Source organism: Galleria mellonella, unplaced genomic scaffold (assembly GCF_026898425.1).
Source record: "Galleria mellonella isolate WM207_F2 unplaced genomic scaffold, CSIRO_AGI_GalMel_v1 utg213, whole genome shotgun sequence".
NCBI lineage: Eukaryota > Metazoa > Arthropoda > Insecta > Lepidoptera > Pyralidae > Galleria > Galleria mellonella.
Genome location: NW_026442039.1, coordinates 560117 through 580495, shown reverse-complemented (window position 1 = coordinate 580495; position 20379 = coordinate 560117). Strand labels below are relative to the sequence as shown.

The 20379-nt window shown below is 33.4% G+C and overlaps 1 protein-coding gene and 1 long non-coding RNA gene across 15 annotated transcripts in view; one reads left to right on the top strand and one right to left on the bottom strand.

The window, feature by feature from the left end:
- The window catches only part of LOC113511962 (uncharacterized), a 196549-nt gene that overhangs the window by 12447 nt on the left and 163723 nt on the right, over nucleotides 1-20379 (bottom strand). For 7 of the 14 annotated variants that reach the window (XM_052894452.1, XM_052894457.1, XM_052894460.1 and 4 more), the window contains 5 exons: nucleotides 11024-11181; nucleotides 5264-5308; nucleotides 4093-4211; nucleotides 2733-2900; nucleotides 1414-1602 (listed from right to left, as the gene is read on the bottom strand). In XM_052894452.1, the coding sequence (XP_052750412.1) occupies nucleotides 1414-1602; nucleotides 2733-2900; nucleotides 4093-4211; nucleotides 5264-5308; nucleotides 11024-11181 (679 nt within the window). Of the gene's footprint in view, nucleotides 1-155; nucleotides 469-848; nucleotides 975-1413; nucleotides 1603-1829; nucleotides 1929-2732; nucleotides 2901-4092; nucleotides 4212-5263; nucleotides 5309-11023; nucleotides 11182-20379 lie in introns of those variants that run through there. The other 7 variants (XM_052894458.1, XM_052894461.1, XM_052894459.1 and 4 more) reach the window with 5 other exon arrangements.
- LOC128200586 (uncharacterized) lies at nucleotides 1503-12477 on the top strand. Its single transcript, XR_008252787.1, has 2 exons — nucleotides 1503-1579; nucleotides 11031-12477. It is a non-coding gene; the product is annotated as an uncharacterized LOC128200586 (long non-coding RNA).

Here is a 20379-nt window from a genome sequence, read left to right as displayed (position 1 = left end):
GTTATGACGGCCCAAAAACGCATGCAGTCATCAGCGCGCTGCGCTAAGCCATGCACACTTACATCTAAACGCTGGACTGTAGTAAATACGCCTTCGAATTTATTAAAGAGTAAAAAAGTGCAATCAATAGGGTAGAATCAGATAAAAAAGAAAGCTTATTTTTTACTTTTATTGTAACAGTAACAATATATATATCACAGTACGCGGGGCGCTTCGGGGTGATTATGATAAAGTCATCCGAGAGGCGGCTGTTAGGGACAGGCCAAAATGCCGCGCTGAGTCAGTGCTCTAGCCTAGATTTTAGGCTTTATGATTAAATAGTTTCATTCCCGTAAGGTGTAAATATTGCTAATCATTTTTTCTTGCGAACGCTCGCCGTGGACTTGAGAATAGATGGTGGAGGGTCACCGTTTTCATTAACGAAACATAGGGGTTGTCCGAATGGTCGCGTCGTTGTCTCCTCCGACTCTGCAAAGTAATACATAAACAAAACAAAATAAATTATAAAGAAAATAAAACACAACGTAAATAAATAAAATAAAGAAACGCATAATTGAAAGGGATAACATTATAATGTTTGTCGATTTGCCTATTTTATGAAGTATGGTATTTCCTGTGAAAGGATAGGTTAAAGCAACTAAGGTGTGTTTGCCGAGCTTCGTCTAGTTTAGTAGTCCTATGTCTAAACTAACACTGCAATCGCGAAAATAAAATTATAAACAAATATACTGAACACACAACGAAAATGAGGCACCGAAACTCAGAAAGACGGGACAAATAAAGCTTGTAATTCACAGATGTGAGACTGCATGAAAGGGCGATGGTCTACTGCAGCCGTGGGCGCGTACTTTCCGGCAGTGAAATGGACCGGTGCTGCGGAGAGCCGCGGCGTGACCGCGAGCCCCACATGGACAAACTCTTGACGCCGGCGAAGAGTCGCCGCCGCACGCCGCCGTCGGGCCGCGTCGCCCCGCCTACCGACAAGCACCGACCGACGCTCAGTACCGACCGCACCTCGCCCCCGCCCTGCGCCCGCGACTATACCAATGCGTGCAAACAACTCCACACTACTGAAAACGAGTGACCTGAGTGAAGCTGCCGATAGGCCGCCACCAGTTAACGAAATATATGAACGATCTTGTCCAATAACTCACCTAAAATGGCAATATGCTAGGGAGACAATGTGTGCGACATTTTTCAATATTCGTTAATACTGATGAAAGTCTGGTTTTGATTGATGAATTTTGCTTAAAATTTAAATGAAGATGTACTGCATCGCACACATGTTTCACTCCATTAGCAGCATAGAGTGAGATAAGGGACAAGCGCGCATATATCCGCGACCGGCAACGACCAACGGCCTACGGCGCGGCTCGAGCGGAGAAGCGAACGAGCTCGGGTGCGGCGCCACACCTGAGCTAGAGGAGACGGGCTGCGGCGCGACAGTGAGCCCGCCAGATGGGCGCGCCGGCGAGCGCGCGGGTGGCGTCTCCTCCGGTGCTGACACCCGCACTACGGGGCCCCCGCGCGATTCCCCGCCACCCGGCTTCGCGATTTCGTTGGCTCGCTTCAGAACTTGGTAGGTCTGATCCACTTCCTCCTCTGAGCATCAAAGGCGGTTAGAGTCAAACGCTATCGCCGAAACCACGAAGGTAACATGAATCTCGACAGTTGTTACTATGTAGGCGAGTCAGGCTAGGGTGTTGTTTTTGTTAGTAGTCTTGCTAATTGTTTGTTTTAAAATGCGACTTTCGTCGAAAGTTAGGTGTTATTGAATGCTCGGATCAGAATAGTGCAGATGGGTCACTCCTGGCTGGATAATACTATACCCTCATCATAGTTGCTATCGAAATCATCATCGAATTCGACCGATCCCTTGAAGGAGATCTTGGTGAGTCTTTGTCCTGGAAGCCAGCCGTCCTCCACCCCTGGACAACGTAACAGTAACTTGTTCGGCTGTGTTCAATTTAGCTGTTGCGTGTCTATGCATATGTGTAGTTTTCGCAAGCTTGATGATGACTAAGTGATTAAACTATATTTTCACCGGATTTCTACTATTGCGTGTCAAGTAAGTTGTTTTTGTTTTCAAATTTTAAAACAATAATCAACTTCATTTTCAGATTTTAATAACATAATTATTATTACTAAAAACCTAATCAATATATCGATCCTTATACATATTATAAATATTTGATTTATACATCAATGATATTCGATTTAATACAAAACTTACCATTATCTCTGAAAGCATGTTCTGTACATAAGTCATAAATAATACTAATTATCAAAAAAAGTGTCCAATATTAAATGAAAGTCAGAAATAATCAAGTTTGTTTTTAAAAGGCTTTCAAAAAATATTAAAATTACGAAATGCAACCAAAAAGGGAAATAATTTCGAGCTCACATAACTATGTGAGTCTAGATTTTCTTCAATTTGCATCTGTTTTTAATTTTCATAAATAATTACAACAAACAGACAAAAATCAAGTTTTATAATAATATAATATTATTTTATCTTCATAAAAAAATGAGCTAGGTATAAAGTTTATTACTAATTTTTTTTTTAATTCGAAAGAGAATTTTTTATTTCAGACATTCTTATAGAAGACTATGCAATATCAGCTCAGTACCTTTTGAAAGTAATATTAAGAATCTACCTTTATAAGTACCAATATAACATAGGAATGCCATGAATTATATCCAAAAAGTTTCATATTTAAGTTTAAACTTACTTTCTTCATCAAATGCGGTTTCTTGGACTCTATGTGCTTCGATTTCCGAGGTGCTCTTCTGTCGGCGAAGTAGTCGAGATTTTGTCTGACACTTTCCTACTTGAGGCATACAGTCTGTATGCACGTTCATCTTACACAGACGGCATCTTAAACCTTGACGCGTGTGTCCTAAAAATATATACTATTTTTAAACAAGACTGCTTATTTTAATATATAAAGTCCGAAAAGAGTTATCATTTCCTATTCATCTCTGAGGGTCAGACAAAAACTTTTTATGCAACTTAGAATTAAGCTGATAACTCATCTTATGGAAAGTGGTCACCATCGTCTATAGACATAAACAGTAAGATCATCATACACTATAGTCATCATAAAATACACTGTGACATTCATAATACGCTTCGTTCGCCATTCCTGAGGGCCAAGGTGTTATGTTTTTGTATCCTGTAATTTCACTGTCATATGCACAGCGATTTCACAGTACAAACATAAGTGGGGCAGAGGTATCCAAATAGACGATTTACAACGTACAAAGTCTATATAAAACTATACTACCTGGCTAACTTTATAGTACCTGGTACGTTATGTTTTCTTTAAAGAAATGAAAATGGAACGTTAATGGTGGAAACCGATCAAAATAGGCTACATCATTCTTTTATGAGAAGTTTCCCATTTGTACCCTGTAGCAATGTTGTAATTGGTAAGTTAAAACTATAAGAATAAATAATTATTTTTATGCCGAAATACAAGAACAAGTGTGTTTCTGTTTATTAAACCAGTAGTTTAATAAATAATACCGTCACTTAAATCTGCATATAAAAACATTTGCCAGTGTACTTTAGTCGTTGACCTGTAACACTTAAGCATAGGTAGTGGATTTATCGGTGTTTGGGGTTCAATGGCATCTGACAAAAGGCTTGTCGCTCGAATAAGGTGAGACGCTTCGTTGATTTTTAGTATAAAAAATTTATATAAATTCGTACAGAACGATTGTTATTCGGCAAAAACATAGAACATAAAATAGCGATGTAGCGTTAAACCTCAAAAACAAGCTGTTCGTACAAGGTACGAGGGGTTACTGTAGGTGCTGGTTGATTACGGTAAGAATTTACGGTTATATCAATATTTGTGACAATGTGCCAGGCACTGATGGTGTTAAACGTAATGATAGTAGATTTTTGGGTTGTGATTATTATCGACACGAATCTATTCTTTGAATAAAATAAATGTCTTAGGATAATGTATAAGGTAGAAGTATTGAATGTAGATTAACACAGAGAAAAAATATGTTGGGTCGTTGATGTTGACACGAATAACAAAATTAACAAGAAAACAATAAAAAAATATTAAACTTAGGTACCTCTGAGAACTTGCGAGCACACATCACAAGGGGTAATCTTTTTATATGTGTACTCCTGAAAGTTATGTGCTTCAGAATCACCGCCGGTACGCATTGCGTCTCGTGCAGCACCATTTCTCCTACAAAATAAAAACAACATTATTATTATTATTAAACATCCAAATACATATTACCAAATAAATAATTCTGGCTACTTTTATACCATTAATAACAACTAACTTCTGTTCGATAAACAATCAATTTTAAATAATACTAATAAGCAAATGTTTACACGACCTTTAGCGTACGCGCTGAGCAATTACGAGATTCAAAGCAGATTGTAGTATAGTGGGTCATTTATCACTGTGTACTCTTTACGAACTGTCACAATCAGTGGTAATACGCGTCATCGATATCGACCCATGAAGTTGAAGGTCAAGAGGAGAATACACGTCTGGGAGGTAGTCAGTAACCACCGGTAATGACCTTGTACTTTGATAATGAATCCAAATCGCTCGAATTTCGAACATTGTATACACGAGCTATGTTTTAGTAAAATGAACTATTAATGACTGCCGTTGTTGTCACAGGGTTTGGATTTTAAGCATTATTGGTTACATGAAATGTCATTTTCAATGTCACATGCAAGGTAAGTGAGGGTGGTCAACAATGTTTTCAAGCATATAATATATAAGTGCTTTGTGTACAAACGTAGGGAATATAAGCCGTGATTGGAAAGTTTTGCTTTTATGCCCAAATTACTTTAGTCGTATTGTTAAGAATTTAAGTATTATATAAATACAGTATTGTATACCTATCGGGCAATGACGAGTCATAGATAGCTTACTATTGTCTACCGTGATTAAGTACTATCATGACCAATATAAATCAGGCATAAAAGAAGTCAAAATAACTATACTAAGGGACAATTACACTATCATATTTAAAGGATCATAATGTATGGACTTCAAGGTAGGGACGGATCATGATTTCATTAATTTAATTCTTAATTATAAAAGATATTGGGGTCACTAGTTTAATAGACTGTAAGAGATGTATATAGATAGTGTAATAATCCTTAATGCATGCTGAATATAGTAAAGTTGTTGTCTACGTGAGCAAAGTTCGAGTACTTTGACGGGATAAGGGAGACATTTATCAACAGAGGCGCACACCTACAGGGCACAGTTACCTCATCGCCATTACCGTCGACACCGCGTGGTACATTTGATTTTTTCTTTATCGATGCAAGAAGAGAGAAACATCAAAATGAAAATGATACACGAATTTAAATGATTAAAATACAGTCCATATTTTTATGATTGTGCAGAATTGTGACGTGTGAATGCATTTTCATGTTATTTACAATTAGAATAATGCAATTAACAAGTAAATATTCAATATAAAAAATATTTTAAATCATGTCAATTAATATTTAGAGGTGTATGTAATTTTAATTGACATCCTTTTAATGTAATTTAATAGACATCCTTTATGTCGTATTTTTCTGTAGTATTTTTTATCTAATTAATTATTACACCTCGAGATATTAAAAAAAATTACAGTGAATATTAATATATAAATAAGTAATCCATATATTTCTCCATTTTAGAAAATGGCCATGACAGAAGCAAGGATAATGAATTAAATATGAGTAAAATTGAAAGTGAATAAAAAAAATATATGTTTATATTGAACGAATTGTATTATCAAATGTGGTAGAATTATAATATTATATTTACAGACATAAGTTTCATTTATTAATGTAAATTTATTAAGTATTATAGGTATTCTCTATGAGTATCCAGATCACTGAATTGATTATATTAATATGAAGATATTATATCTGTATTACAGTAATATAGATACCTGTATACACATTATACCTTTATTCATTAATATTATAAAGAAAAGTTTGATAACATTATCCGCAGATTTGAAAAATCGATTTGGTAGTTTGCTTTGCAATTTTATTTTATTATTTACAATAAGCACTCGAGATTACCGACGGCAAAGCGTGCAACGAATGTTAGTGTCTATGTACATAGTCAAAGATGTCTTTAAATAATTCAGTAATATTGATCAATGATATTTTGAATGATAGAGCATCTCCCTAGAAATGTTTGCCAAAAGCTTTTAAATATATTCAATTTAATGAATTTTATAACAAGTGACTTTTATTACACAAATTATTATTATTCCTTTAATTGATGATATGGAATAAATAAAAAACCCTCTTTTTATTTATTTATATATTGTATATATTGGTTTGCGTAAATGAGGCCCTGTGTTCGATTTTCGGTTAGGCCAATTTAAAAAACTGACATTTATAAACTGGCTTGGGTCTGGGTATTTTGGGATGTGTTCCCTAGATCGAGATTTAGGCAATCGATGTGATTGTGAGGCACTTTATTATTACTATTATATTGTTGGTATTATAAACAAAATAACATTTATGGAACATTCTTTGATAGTTAACATGTTATTTAGTTGACCTAAGATCTATATGTTTCCTAATATTAGAAGTTTCTTCTCTTTTAGATATTTTTTCTACTTATAGTATTATATAATGTTTGTTTATATTTGTTTAATTTAGTATTGTCTAATTTTGTATGTCGTTTACTTGTATTTTATTTTGTGCAAATTCTAAAGGCTACCAAATTACTATTTAAGTATATAATTATGTATTATTTTAGCTGTTTGTTTGCCTTAAATAAATAAATAAATAATCTATGTTTTTACGTTAAAAATTGAAAATGGTTTACGTTTATTGTTTACTTATATAAATTGAATCGAAATTATACGACAAACTCGTTATCCCTTGTTCCTATGAGGATTTCTGGAAGTGCTTTTATAGTCGTTGTCTATATTCCACAAGGAAATAAACTTCAACTTCATAGATCAAATAGTTTTGAGATTCGATTAGTTAGGACAAAATGTATTGGTTGAATTTAAGTTGTCATAACTTTTAATGAACTGAAGCGATTTTGATGAATATATGTAATTAGTTCACTATGTCTTTTAAATTAGTTTAGTTGCTAGTTTCGTTATTACTTACGTTTCCTAGCAACAAATATACAGACAAAATGGTAAAAAATGTAGAAACACATTTTTTTGTGTTATTTTTTTAAGTAAGTATTTAGTGTAATAAATAATATAAGCGAAAAAATAAATAATATGTAAACCGAACATTTTTATTGTAAGTACTACGTGTATAACATCAAAATGCTGCTCTAAAAGTCTAAAAGACATCAATTATCGTTATTTAAATTCAGCCGTTGATGGATTCAATTCTGAAGACATTTTTATTCTAACCTAAACCTAATTCTAAAATTAATATTTAATAGTTCAGCGAAAGTGTTACAATAGTGGACTATAAAGAATTACATTTAATTAGTTCAGATCAAAATCGATTATGAATGTAATTTATAATCGTCCATGAAATAATTATTTTATCTATATGTATAAAATAATATGCTAAGCGACTGACTGATCTACATATCAATACACAGCCGAAACCACTGAACCTAAAATCCTAAAATTTTGCATATTATCTATTTATATAGATTAGGTAAACACAAAAATAAAAAGACTGATAATTCCACCTCGAAGTAGGTAAAACTTTCAAAATCCACTCATCTGAATTCTTGGGAAAAATAGTTATAATTTGATACTGAAATTTTTGTATCAGAGATGAAGATTAGAGATCGATCGCTAATGTCTTTGACTAACCTACCTGTCATTACTGTCATAATATTTTACCAATAACAGTGAGTAATAATATACTATAACGATTATATATTTGGCAGCTGTTGCAAGATACCCTTTCTCGTTCCTTTGATGGTATAACGTGATAAGAAGCGTGTTGATCGCCATTCTTAGAATACCACCAAAGCGCCCTTGAAATTCTTACCACGAGTTTTGCAATACATTTCTTCGAAATATGAATAATACTTTTTATGAATCGCCGTGTCAATTATTTTCAGGAATACGGATAAGTATCTACCGGAATTAGTTTACAAAATGACGTGGTCTTATATTATTTAATAATATTTTAAACGAGATTAGAATTATGCTCGTTAAAGACCTTTAAAGAAACCTTAAGAATTAGGTATGCGTGTTGTTATTTGCCCCAGTAATCGCATTTCAGATTTAACTTACCATGTAAAGGTACGAGTATAGACACTTGCTGCGTTTTATTTAATTTTCAATTTTATTATAAGACTCTTACCTATATAATATTATAACTTAGTAAAGATTTCTGGAATTCTGGATATATGTAACTATACTTAAACCGATATAAGGTTTAAATGAAATTTGGTATTATTTATCTGTATGAATGAAACTAGGGGATACTTCTAATATTATATAAATTATAATAATAGATTACAAACAGTGTTAATGTCTTTAAATATCTATATCTCCTACCAAAAAGTAGAAATAAGTGTTTCGTAAGATAGATTGAAATATATTTTGACCTTTTAAATCGAATTTTATATATATGTGTCAAGAAAAACAGCGTAAGTGCATATTTTTTTATTATCCTTAGAATATATTACATTTCAATTTTTCACTTTTGATCTTTGTTTGTTGAAATAATAAAGTGTACTTGGTGTAAGTATGTTTGTTTATATGGGCACAGCATAGTCCATAGATGCATTTTGTTAGGAAAATACCTATATATTCCACTAGTCCTCAATTTCTAGGTCACTGTGCTAGTGTACGTTTGAAGATTAAAATCGTGTTCAATTTCGGGTTACATGGTTATTTAGTTGAATTGTGGATAACAAAATTTAATATGTTCAATCTTTAGATAGGTAATTTATTCTCTTATGCACCTCTATCACATCTTTTCTTGTTATACTTTGTTTGCTTGAGTTATGAAAACTCTTTCTAGATTCCATATACTCGTATCTAAGCTTCTCCTGTACATTGACGAGTCAGTTTGTACTAATATTTTATTAATAGTTATTTTGAATTTTGTCACAATTGAAGTTTTTTTGTGAGACACAATCTTTAATCTGTGTAAGCTGTTAACAGTGTTTGAAGTATACAATCTTAGATACTAAAAGTAAATATAAGGATTTAATACAGCTTACTGTCTTGTCTCTAAGTACCTAATCTCTTCTAAGTCGTTTTTGCAACATGTATTACATAAAAATATGAGTATTGATGTTAGATTTCTGGGCTAGCTAAATAAATTTCTATTAATATTGCTTCTTCTATAGATTCTTCATTAGTGTCTGGAGTAAAGAATGTGAAATCAGTATTATATTATATGACATTCACGAAAAGTATTGGATGGAGTTACGTTTTTTTTAATATGTTATGAGCTTAATTTCTGAGGCTTTTTAATTCATGTACATGAATTTTAGACAATCCACTACTAGTAACATTAAATAATTATTCCTTTGATTCCTTTGCTACAAATGCATGGCATGCTAACCATACCATAGAATTCTGTACAGTTTTCTTATTAAATATAAATGATCTGCTATAATCCTGTCCTTTTGGATCTGCAGATGTTTGTACTACTATACAATAGGTATGGCTTTACCAACATGACATAACCTACAATCTACTAACATTCGACTATACAGTAAACTACGATGGATGATGGCGAGTTTCCTTTTTTATAAATTCCGTTTATTGGCAATTTGTTTGTTTTAACAATATTCAAATTGTGTCCTTTTCTTGTTTGTTTTATATGTTCTTATGTCAGACAATGTTTGAACATTCAAATTATTTCTAGGAATTTTTCGTTAGTTCGAGGCTTATTACTGACTCGGCGTAGGTCTTTTCAGTTGAGAGAATCTAAAACTTTCTGAAGAAAAATACTAATTTGGGTTTTAAAGTCGTAGCAGAATTCTTATGAATTCTTATTCTTATGATCTTAGAAGATTTCGGAAGAGTATTAATTTCATTAGATATACTCACAAAAGATTATCTTGATCTTTATGTGAAAATATCATAATTTTATAATATATCTGACCTTAACTTCAGAAGATAATAGAGTCCAAACCAAAGTCTCTGCAAATAATCTGCATTTTATTTAAAATGAAGAATACTCCATGCTGGAATAGCTTTTAAATTTCATATTGTGCTCTAGCCCGGTTATAGACGGCAAGGCTACGTATTTACATTTGAAATAGATAAGCATAATTATAAGTTAGCTGTAGATGCTCTACTTGGTCGAGGGTCAAGTAAGATAATATTAAATACATACATACTGTAAAATCTCGTATATCGTCATCGACGAAGAAGCCTGCCTTCATATGTTCAACACGAGATTTACATTAATCAATTTAGTATTTTGTTATTTTAATTTAACGGTATTTAATGGTAATTAAAATTTAATGATAACTCTGTATTTAATTTAAATTAACTTTGCATCATAATGCTAAACAATATATATATATATATATATATATATATATATATATATATATATATATATATATATATATATATATATATATATATATATATTCTTATATGCTGGAAAAATACATAATAATATCGAATAATTCATATTTATATCTCCAATTTTTGTACTATTTAAGTGATATTTACAGGACTATTATAATTTGTTTATACTTTGCACCGCCTCTAAAACTGTTTCTTCCATTGTTAACACATAAAAAACCAGTATTATGTGGTATATACTATTTTTACGCACACAATGAAGTTACAGCTATAAAAAATGTATTAACATTAATTCACCAACTTATTGCGTAACAAATGAAAATAGATATGTAGGTATATTTTTATATGGAAATATTTAAGTATATCAAAAGTTAACTTATTAATAATAATAATAATTTAAAAAGCAATATAGGCTATATTGCTTTTTATTAATTATATTAATTGAATGTTTAAAATAGGCTTTTGAAATGATGACAAAAGATATGTCAAATGTTATATAATATGATTATGTTAAATGTATACATACTTGTCAGGTGGTGCTGAGTGAGGTGGTGGTGCGCTCGGGGGCTTCAGACTTCTGAAGGCCTTCAACCATTTATTCTTCATACTGCCAGCTGATGAAGAGGACAGCTTTCTATCTACCGCTGCGGTACCGCTGTCCGCCTTTGTTGCGAAAAGTTCTCTCTGTGTAACAGAAGGAAGGTGTATAAAAATTTTGTGCATACTTTAATATTTTAAATGCGGTGGTGATTATAAGTTCTGCCTGATCGTAAGTGGTTACAGTAACTTATGTACACCTTTAAAACTATGGGCATTGATTGCACGTTTATGTCTCTAATATGTATAACCATTGCTTTATATTATTAGAATATAGACATATATTAAGTATATTACTAGGCTACTTATATATTAAATGTTATATAAGTTCAGATTAAGTATTATCGTTAATAATATTTATTATACACCTGTAATACATAGACCAAAGTTAAGTGTAGATTCTGGATATAATGGAATGAGTCTCAACTCAATTTTGTCAAAATGAATGTTAACAATTTAAAATTCTTCTAAAATTCTGATTGAAAACTGTAATACGAATCTTCTTTAATATTTTATGATTTTCTATAAACGTTTATAAACACAATATGTTTGTACATAATATGAGTGTACAATAAATATAATTTCATACTTTTTGTACACATAATTCTATCGAGAGTTACGCTACAATTTATTTGTACTATATTTCAGAATCTCTTGAACGTTTTGGAGTACTATTTAATCAACTGTAAAAGAAATATATATAAAGTGATGCATTTGCCAATTTTGAGTCGATTTTGGATGAGTATATCTTACAAAATACAAATTGTAAATTATAAGTAGGTATACAAAATGCCACCAAATTATATGACAAGCTGCATTATCATAGAAATGAATGATACCAAGCGTCAGCATAAACCGCTTAATAAGATATGAAAATCTAAGAGCTTCCTTGTCATTTTCAATATGCTTATAGTAAGGACCATTCCCTTGAAATGATTCAATTTTGAATATTGTATAGGAAAATTTGCAATTTAATTGACATCCAATTGAAATAAGGTGACGCCTTTATCAGACTTAATAGATTGAAAACATTCCAATACGGAAAATTTAATTAAAATCAACAGAGGTCATGAATTAAATTAATATACCTAAAAGCAATTATATTAATAGTTAAATACTTGAGCTTGGTTTGTTTAAATCTAATCGTTACTACTGGCAAATAAAAATGAGCTAGCTTATTATCTAAATAAATAATACTAATCCATCTAACAAAAATCTAGCCATGATTCTAAGAAAATACATGTTTTATCTCTGACATATATTATGTTGATGGAAAGGGTTCTAGATATGTACAAAAGCAATAAAAAAAACATGTTTCATAGGTGTATAACAATATGTATAAAATTTGTCATAACCGCTCTAATTACATGATGTCTAACTACATACATGTATTTTTTTTTTTTTTTTTTTTTTTACAACACAGGGGGCAAACGAGCATGCGGCTCACCTGATGGTAAGTGACTACCGCCGCCCATGGTCACCCACAACACCTACGGCATTGCAGGTGTGCTGCCGGCCTTTTAAAAAGGAATATGCTCTTTTCTTGAAGGTTATGTTGTCGTATCGGTTCGGAAATACTGCTGCTGGAAGTTGATTCCAAAGAGTGGTTGTGCGTGGAAGAAAGTGCCTTGAAAAACGCACGGTGGAGGACCGCCACTCGTCCAGATGGTTGGGATGAAATTTTAGTTTATGGCGGGTTGTACGATGGTGAAAATCTGCAGCAGGTATCAATCCGAACAATTCTTCAGAGCACTCCCCATGATAAATTCGGTAGAAGATGCACAGAGATGCAACATCTCTACGCAGTTTCAGTGGGTCGAGCCGGACAGTAAGACGCCGATCGTCAACAATTCGAGCTGCCCGACTTTGAATGCGGTCTAACGGAAGGAGTTGGTACTGTGGCGCTCCTGCCCACAGGTGAGAACAGTATTCCATGTGTGGCCTCACTTGAGCTTTATACAGTTTCAGGCGGTTTTCTGGCGTGAAATACCGTCTCACCCTATTGAGCACCCCCAACTTTTTGGAAGCTATCTTAGCTTTTTCCTCCAGATGACCGCAAAACTGGACGTCGCTAGATATATCGACGCCAAGAATCCCCAGACTCGACTTATTATCAAGGGAAGTGCCCTGAAAGTGAGGTGATACGACAAACGGTGTCTTTTTTGCGGTGAACGCGCAGACTTGTGTCTTCTTAGGGTTAAAGTGAACAAGATTGCGTTCACCCCAGATCGAAACTTTATCGAGTGAAGTTTCGATTTCAGACACAAGTCTGTTCCGGAGCTCATCGGTATGTGCCCGCGAGATCTTTGCATGACCGGTGTATAATGCATCTCCTGTACTGTCGTCCGCATAACAATGAATATCACTGATCTGTAAAATATCATTGATATGCAGAAGAAACAGTGTCGGAGATAGTACACAGCCTTGCGGGACACCAGCATTCACAGGTTTTAAGTCAGAGCATGCTCCGTCGACTACGACCTTAATGCTACGTTCCTTAAGAAAGCTGGCGACCCAACTGCACAATCTCGCAGGCAACCCAAACGAAGGTAGTTTTGAGATTAGTGCCCTATGCCACACCCGATCAAAGGCTTTCGCAATATCCAGACTAACAGCTAAGGCCTCTCCCTTATTCTCGATTGCCACTGCCCATCGGTGTGTTAAATAAACTAAAAGATCACCAGCCGAGCGTCCCCGTCGAAAGCCGTACTGGCGGTCTGAGATCAGCTGGCGATCCTCTAGGTACCGGAGCAGTTGATGGTTAATAACTGATTCCATGACTTTCGAGAATAAGGAAGTGATAGCTATGGGCCTATAGTTAGCTGGATCTGAGCGGTCTCCTTTTTTAGGGATCGGATGCACCAGAGCAGTCTTCCAAAACTTTGGGACTATACCTGATGAGTAACAGAGCCGAAAAAGACGCGTAAGAACCGGAGCCAACTCTGGTGCGCACGTCCTAAGCACAATTGGAGGAATGCCATCGGGCCCGCTCGACTTATGGATTTCAAGGGAGAGAAGTGCTCTACGCACTGATCTTAGCGTGAATTTAACATCCGGCATAGAGCTCCTACAACGCGGGATGGTCGGCGGTAGTTTCTCCCCGTCATCCAACGTCGAGTTTGATGCAAAGAGAGATCCAAGGAGATCGGCCTTCTCTTTGGCGTTCAGAGCCAACGAGTTATCCTCCCTGCGCAATGGTGGAAAAGATGACTGACAGAAATTCCCTTGTGCAGCTTTGGCAAGAGACCAGAAAGCTCGAGATCCCGAAGGTAAACTAGCCAATCTCTTGCCAATTCTACCAATATGCTCTGACTTCGCTGTGGCCAAAACTCTTTTGAAGGACCTAGAGGCAAAGTTATACTTCTTTTTAAGGGCACTGATGTTAGAATCTCGCGATGCCACACCTTTGGCCCAGGCTAGGAAGCACTCCTGTTTCAGGCGAGATGCTATTCTACAAGAGGCTCCATACCAGGGCTGGGATTTCCCACCGACAGGTACCACAGAGTTAGGAATAAATAATTCCATTCCCTGGAGCACCACATCGGCGATGGAATCGGCGATGGCGTTGGGATCCCCCAGTGCGAAGCAAACCTGCCTCCATGGGTAAGATGCGAAAAAAATCCGCATCTCATCCCAGTCTGCCGACCTGTAGTGCCAAACACGACGTCTACCCGTAGAACGTGGTGGAATCGGACTCATGAGAGGCACCTCGCTCCGCACCAGACAGTGATCCGACGATTCAAGCGGAGCTTCGACGGAAATCACATAGTTGTCTGGGTGGGTGGTCAGCAGAAGGTCCAGCAGTGAAGGTGAATGGTCCAACACATCAGGTATTCGCGTGGGCGAGGAAACAAGCTGCGTCAGACCATAAGCCAAAGCAAAGTCATGAACAGATCTTCCCGCATAGTCGGTTGTACGTGAACCAAGCCATTCGGTATGGTGGGCATTAAAATCGCCAAGAATCACGACTTCAGCGGAAGGAATCTGTTCGAGCAGGGAATCTGTAGCCATTTGGACGTGCTCAATGAGTTGGTCGGTTTCGATGTTCGATGTGTTGTATTATATGATATGTACCAACAAAACCGTTTTTCTTTTCTTTTTTTTTTTATAATAGCGCGAGATATGATTACATCATCTTGAACAATTTGGTGAAAACACGGTATTATTAAATGAACCATCACTTCCATTTACGCTTTCTCATTATCTCATTAAGGTATGATACCCTACTTGCATTTTGTTTCAAAAATTACTATGTCCACGATTGAATGCCATGTTAGGTAGACTTTGGTATTTAACTTAACCAATCATATAATACTCCACCATTAGTTTCTATTGTAAGCAATAAATTATGATATTTATCATAATATATATAGAGCGTGCGTGTATGTCTTTGGGTTGGGAAAATACTACGAAACTAAACGCCTAATTTATTTATTCGTGCACGCTAATTGATTACCGTGAGGTTATATTTCTCGAATAAAGTTTAATGGCCGGATGAGATAAGTGAAAATGTAAGGAAAAGCGAAATGTAAGGGAAATTGAATAATATGATTACATTTTGAGGAAATAAATTAATTTTAATAAATTAAGTTAAAAAGTACAAAACTGATATACTTTTTATTTTATGTTATCATTCGTTTTAATTCCCAGGATGCTTTTTCCCATTTACAAAGAAAATCAATTCTCACATTATTATGGCCATGAGCAGTCCATCACGCGGAATTGATTAATGAGGACTTTTTAATTATTTATTCAGAAATATTGAAAATTGTTCAACATTTATTAAAATTAACGGATGACAGACTACACTTTGGTATGTTTCGGTATGAATGCTCTTAATAGCTAAACGGATTTAAACGAAATCTGATACACAGATAGACCATGTATAAAATTCATGAAAATATTTTTATTCCAAAGGTAAAAGGAAAAGCTTCGGCATACGGTTAGTAATATAAATATCCCTTATCTATATATTAATTTAAAATTTATTAACCAATAAGAAGTGGTACAAAAGATAGACCTAATGCCATAAGCATTCTCTACCAGTTATCCTTTAGAATGTGCAAAGATACTGAATGGCGGTTTAAAAAATAAAAATGCACATAGTTAACAAAATTAGTATCCGAACTTACAAAAAATGCCTATTATTTTTGAAAAAACTAAATCAATCGCCTACAGGTTTATACTGTCTGCAATACGTAATCACTAGTTTTATCTACTGATAGGTAATACTAATAATAGTAAGATAAAAATACTCCCTATTACTTTTCATATATGTTTTTAAATGCTACCAAAATAGATGGATATCAAATGATTTTCTTTTATTTATAATCCGCGCGACAAAATCCTGATAAATGATGAAAAATCCATTTGTCTATTTCATCGGTTTTTATAGTCGAATAATTGAACAATTTTTAATTGAAGAAAATAAGGTATGAAACTATGAAAATAAGAAGTTACATCCTTATTAGTTTTATAAATATGAAAGTGATTTTGTTTGTTTATCTTATAACGCCTTAACGGCCTAATCAATTACTTTTTACAAATACAAATCCACTTTTGCATTTATACTAGTTGTATCTTACGGCTTTGCTCGTGTGACTATATAATTATACGTGAAATATAACCTAACCCCGTATCAAATTTTATTTAAATTCGTTCAGTAGCTTTTGCGTGCTAGAGTAGGTAACAAATATCTATCCTCACAATTTTTTGTGTTTATAATAAGCAGTAGTAATAAATAGTAAATTAGAATTAGTTTCTAACTAGCAGTTGCGAATAAATTATATATATGATAATATGTTGAAAAAGTAATAGTTTCATGCCTGTTCTTCATATTTGAAATTGCATTCCGAATGGTAGAATCATAGAAAAATAACTATTAAAAATGCTTGTTTACTTATATATATAAATATAATAGCACACAATAATTACAAAGAGGACCTTCAACATATGCCTAATTGTCATTGTAATGTATGGGAGGGAAAAAAGTTTGAGTCCCTCGAGTGTACCTTTGCGAGTAGGCTATTAGCTAAACGGGAGACAGTCGTACCAGAAAATCCTAGTTAATAAAATTAAACGTGAAAGATAATACTTTATCATTTTCATTACCATGTTCGTAAAATGATAAGGAAGGAGTTATTAATAATATCTATTCAATGTTTCTGTATTACTAAATAGCTACTTAATTATAAACGATTTTTAAAAGTGAGAGGTTCTAATATTGTTTGTACATTTTTGTGTCTATTGAAACAGTTTAGAAATGAAACAATATTTTATACCGTTGTAACTTTATTTTTCTAGAGCAATTTACTTACTTACCAATAATATTACATATTATACGATTTTCATGCAAAATCATTACCGGACAGCGATAACATAAATTAAGGATCACAATTCAACTTAGACTAAAGAGAATTGACGTTTACAACACTATATTTAATTGTCAGACTACGCAGTCTGACACTTGACTGACCGTCGAGTAAGTACTTGACTATCGATTTTATATAGATCAAGGGATCGATATAGTCGTTAGTGTTACTTTATATGTCACTTTACTTAATTTTTTACTTGATAGTAGTTAATGATTTATTTGATCAACTGGATGAAATTTATAATATCCCAATACGGTCACCTAAGAAAGCATCAGTACAATATACACATACTTTATAACTATAATCAACAATAAGAGTAAAATATCAAAATACCATATAATATATAGCAATAATAGAAATAAAATTTATATTTTTAATATCTGAACATAAACACTCAGTGGCCATCCGACGAAATTCCAGCAAGTTGGAGGAAAGTATATCTAATTGTGGATACTGGCTCAAAACAATATTGAATAGTTTCAAAGAGAGAAGGGAGTTTGCTTGACTAACTCTCTTTTTTTTAATGGAACATCAAATAAGTGCCATCTTCATGCTCGCACGTAGACGGCACTATATGTAATATTGTGATTATGATTACAATAGTATTGTCACACGATGTTAAGAGATTTACTCGCGAATTCTGAATCGATTTTCATAAATAACAATCAATTATTTCATATAATTGATTATAATATTAATATTAATTTTATTACAATGTAAATGTTAATTTCTTTAAGATTGAGTCACTGTTTATTGCGTAGCAACTATGACGTTGTTCCAAATTACGAGTATAATGTTTAAAAATTTTTACCCGGTAATTGTCTTTTTATAATACTTTGAATAGCAAACAAGGTGATAGCCTACCCGATGAGAAGTGGTGACAGCTATTACTATAAATATGAATAGCACATTGGATATTGCAGAATATTTTATTGAACTAGGTGTTATTTTGTGGAAGTCCATATAACTGGTTAGTAGATTAGAATTATTTTGTTTAATAACGCCACCATTATTATGCGTATTATAGAATAACCTATGATGCCCATGGTAACCCTCATGTTTAGTCATTTCTGAGGAATATGATGTTTTGCCTTCTTACTCTGTAATTTCTCTTTTATACCTTTGAAATCAAAACACAGCCATGCAAGCATAATTACCTCATGGTAGAAACGCAAGTGGAACAAAATTACATATGCAAACGATTTTTGTACAAAGTCTCGCTCTGGTATATTCCGCGGAACATCTGGTATATTCTGGTAAAGAACTTCCACAATTAAGACAAATCTAGCAACAATTTACTGGTTAAAATCCTTTAACTCATTTATACAACATGTTGTTATAAAGATCACACTTATATGCATATATATACCAAAAAATCTTTACCATTCTTGACGAGTCTGTTTTTAATTAAATAAATTTGTTACAACGACCAGTAGGTATTTGAAATAATTACACCGTACTCCATTATTTACGACGTGGTAAACACAAATTCGAGGTATGTTCTGGAAAATTTGAAACATTTCACCCGACAAATCGTGATTATATACATTGTATATACTAATAAAATATCTATGTATTAAAAAGTATTGTACAGAATAAGACGTTTAAATATTTCTTCCTCTTCCGGTGGGCTTCGACCTAACTGTGTGATGCAAATCAAGGAATTTGAATACTTTTGACACCATCCAACTTTTTATTTTTATTTATACCTAGTTGAGAGTTCAAAGAAACGAGGTTAATTTGAAATATTAATGCTAAAGCTATGACTATATTAACGCACATATATTTACAATTGGCTACATTTACTTAAAATTAGTTTTATCGCGTGACTTCGCCCGGGTAATCGAAATTTGTGGATAAATCGACATCATTATCAACATATCAGCTGTTAACTATCCACTGTTTAACAAAAGGCTCGCTCTATTAAGGGGGGAGGGGTATACCAGTAGATACTACGCTTGGAATGGTGGCTTGGAAACTGTAGTTGGGCTTTGGTAATATTTTAAGGGAGACGCTGCTGACCAACTTTCGACTATTAAGTTCCTTTGGTTGTCTCTTACAACACCCACGAGAAAGGAAAAGGCACATTCTATGCCGGGATCACACAACATAAATCTACATAAAAAGTGACTACTTTGCTATATAAGATTTGTAAATATAGAAAAGTCTTTCTCCATCCCAAACTGTATATATGTACTGAATTTTACAATAATACTTGTAAGTTAATTATCCTTACTAATATTATAAATGTGAAAGTGAATTTCTTTATTTGTTATCTTATAGTGCTTTAATAGCTTAACCAATTACTATGCAATTTGGTATACACAAACTATATAAGACGAAGAAGGGTGTAGATTAGTTTTTATCCTGGTCACACGGATGAAGTTACGGGTAAAAGCTAGTAAAAAAATTAAAAAACAAACAAACCTACTTTCCCATTGGCAATTATTAGTAAAGATTAGAAATATATTTTAAGTAAAGTTTTAAACTTTTTTTTCTGTAAATTATATTTATATTATAGGTAGTTACAATTTCAATTAAGTAAGTACTAAAAGAATATGAATTTGGTAATTAGTTAAATGAATGAGGTATGAATAAACGTTATTAATTCATGAATACGTAAAAAACTCTATAAAAAATTAATTCGTAATCGTTAATGTGTTGTCTAGCTATATGAGTAAATGTAAAAACGTCCTTCTGTATCTATAGTATATTGAGGCAAAAAAAAAATTGTATATACACAGGTAAAATATTTGTTTAGTGGATTTATGAAGACACCAGGAAAATTCAACTGATTTATAAAACTATATACAAATAGATAGGGACGAGCCCAACACGCGAATGTACGCGATTTAAACGGCTACACGCCCAACGGTAACTTTTTATCTAATGCAAATTTTTTTAAGTTTCG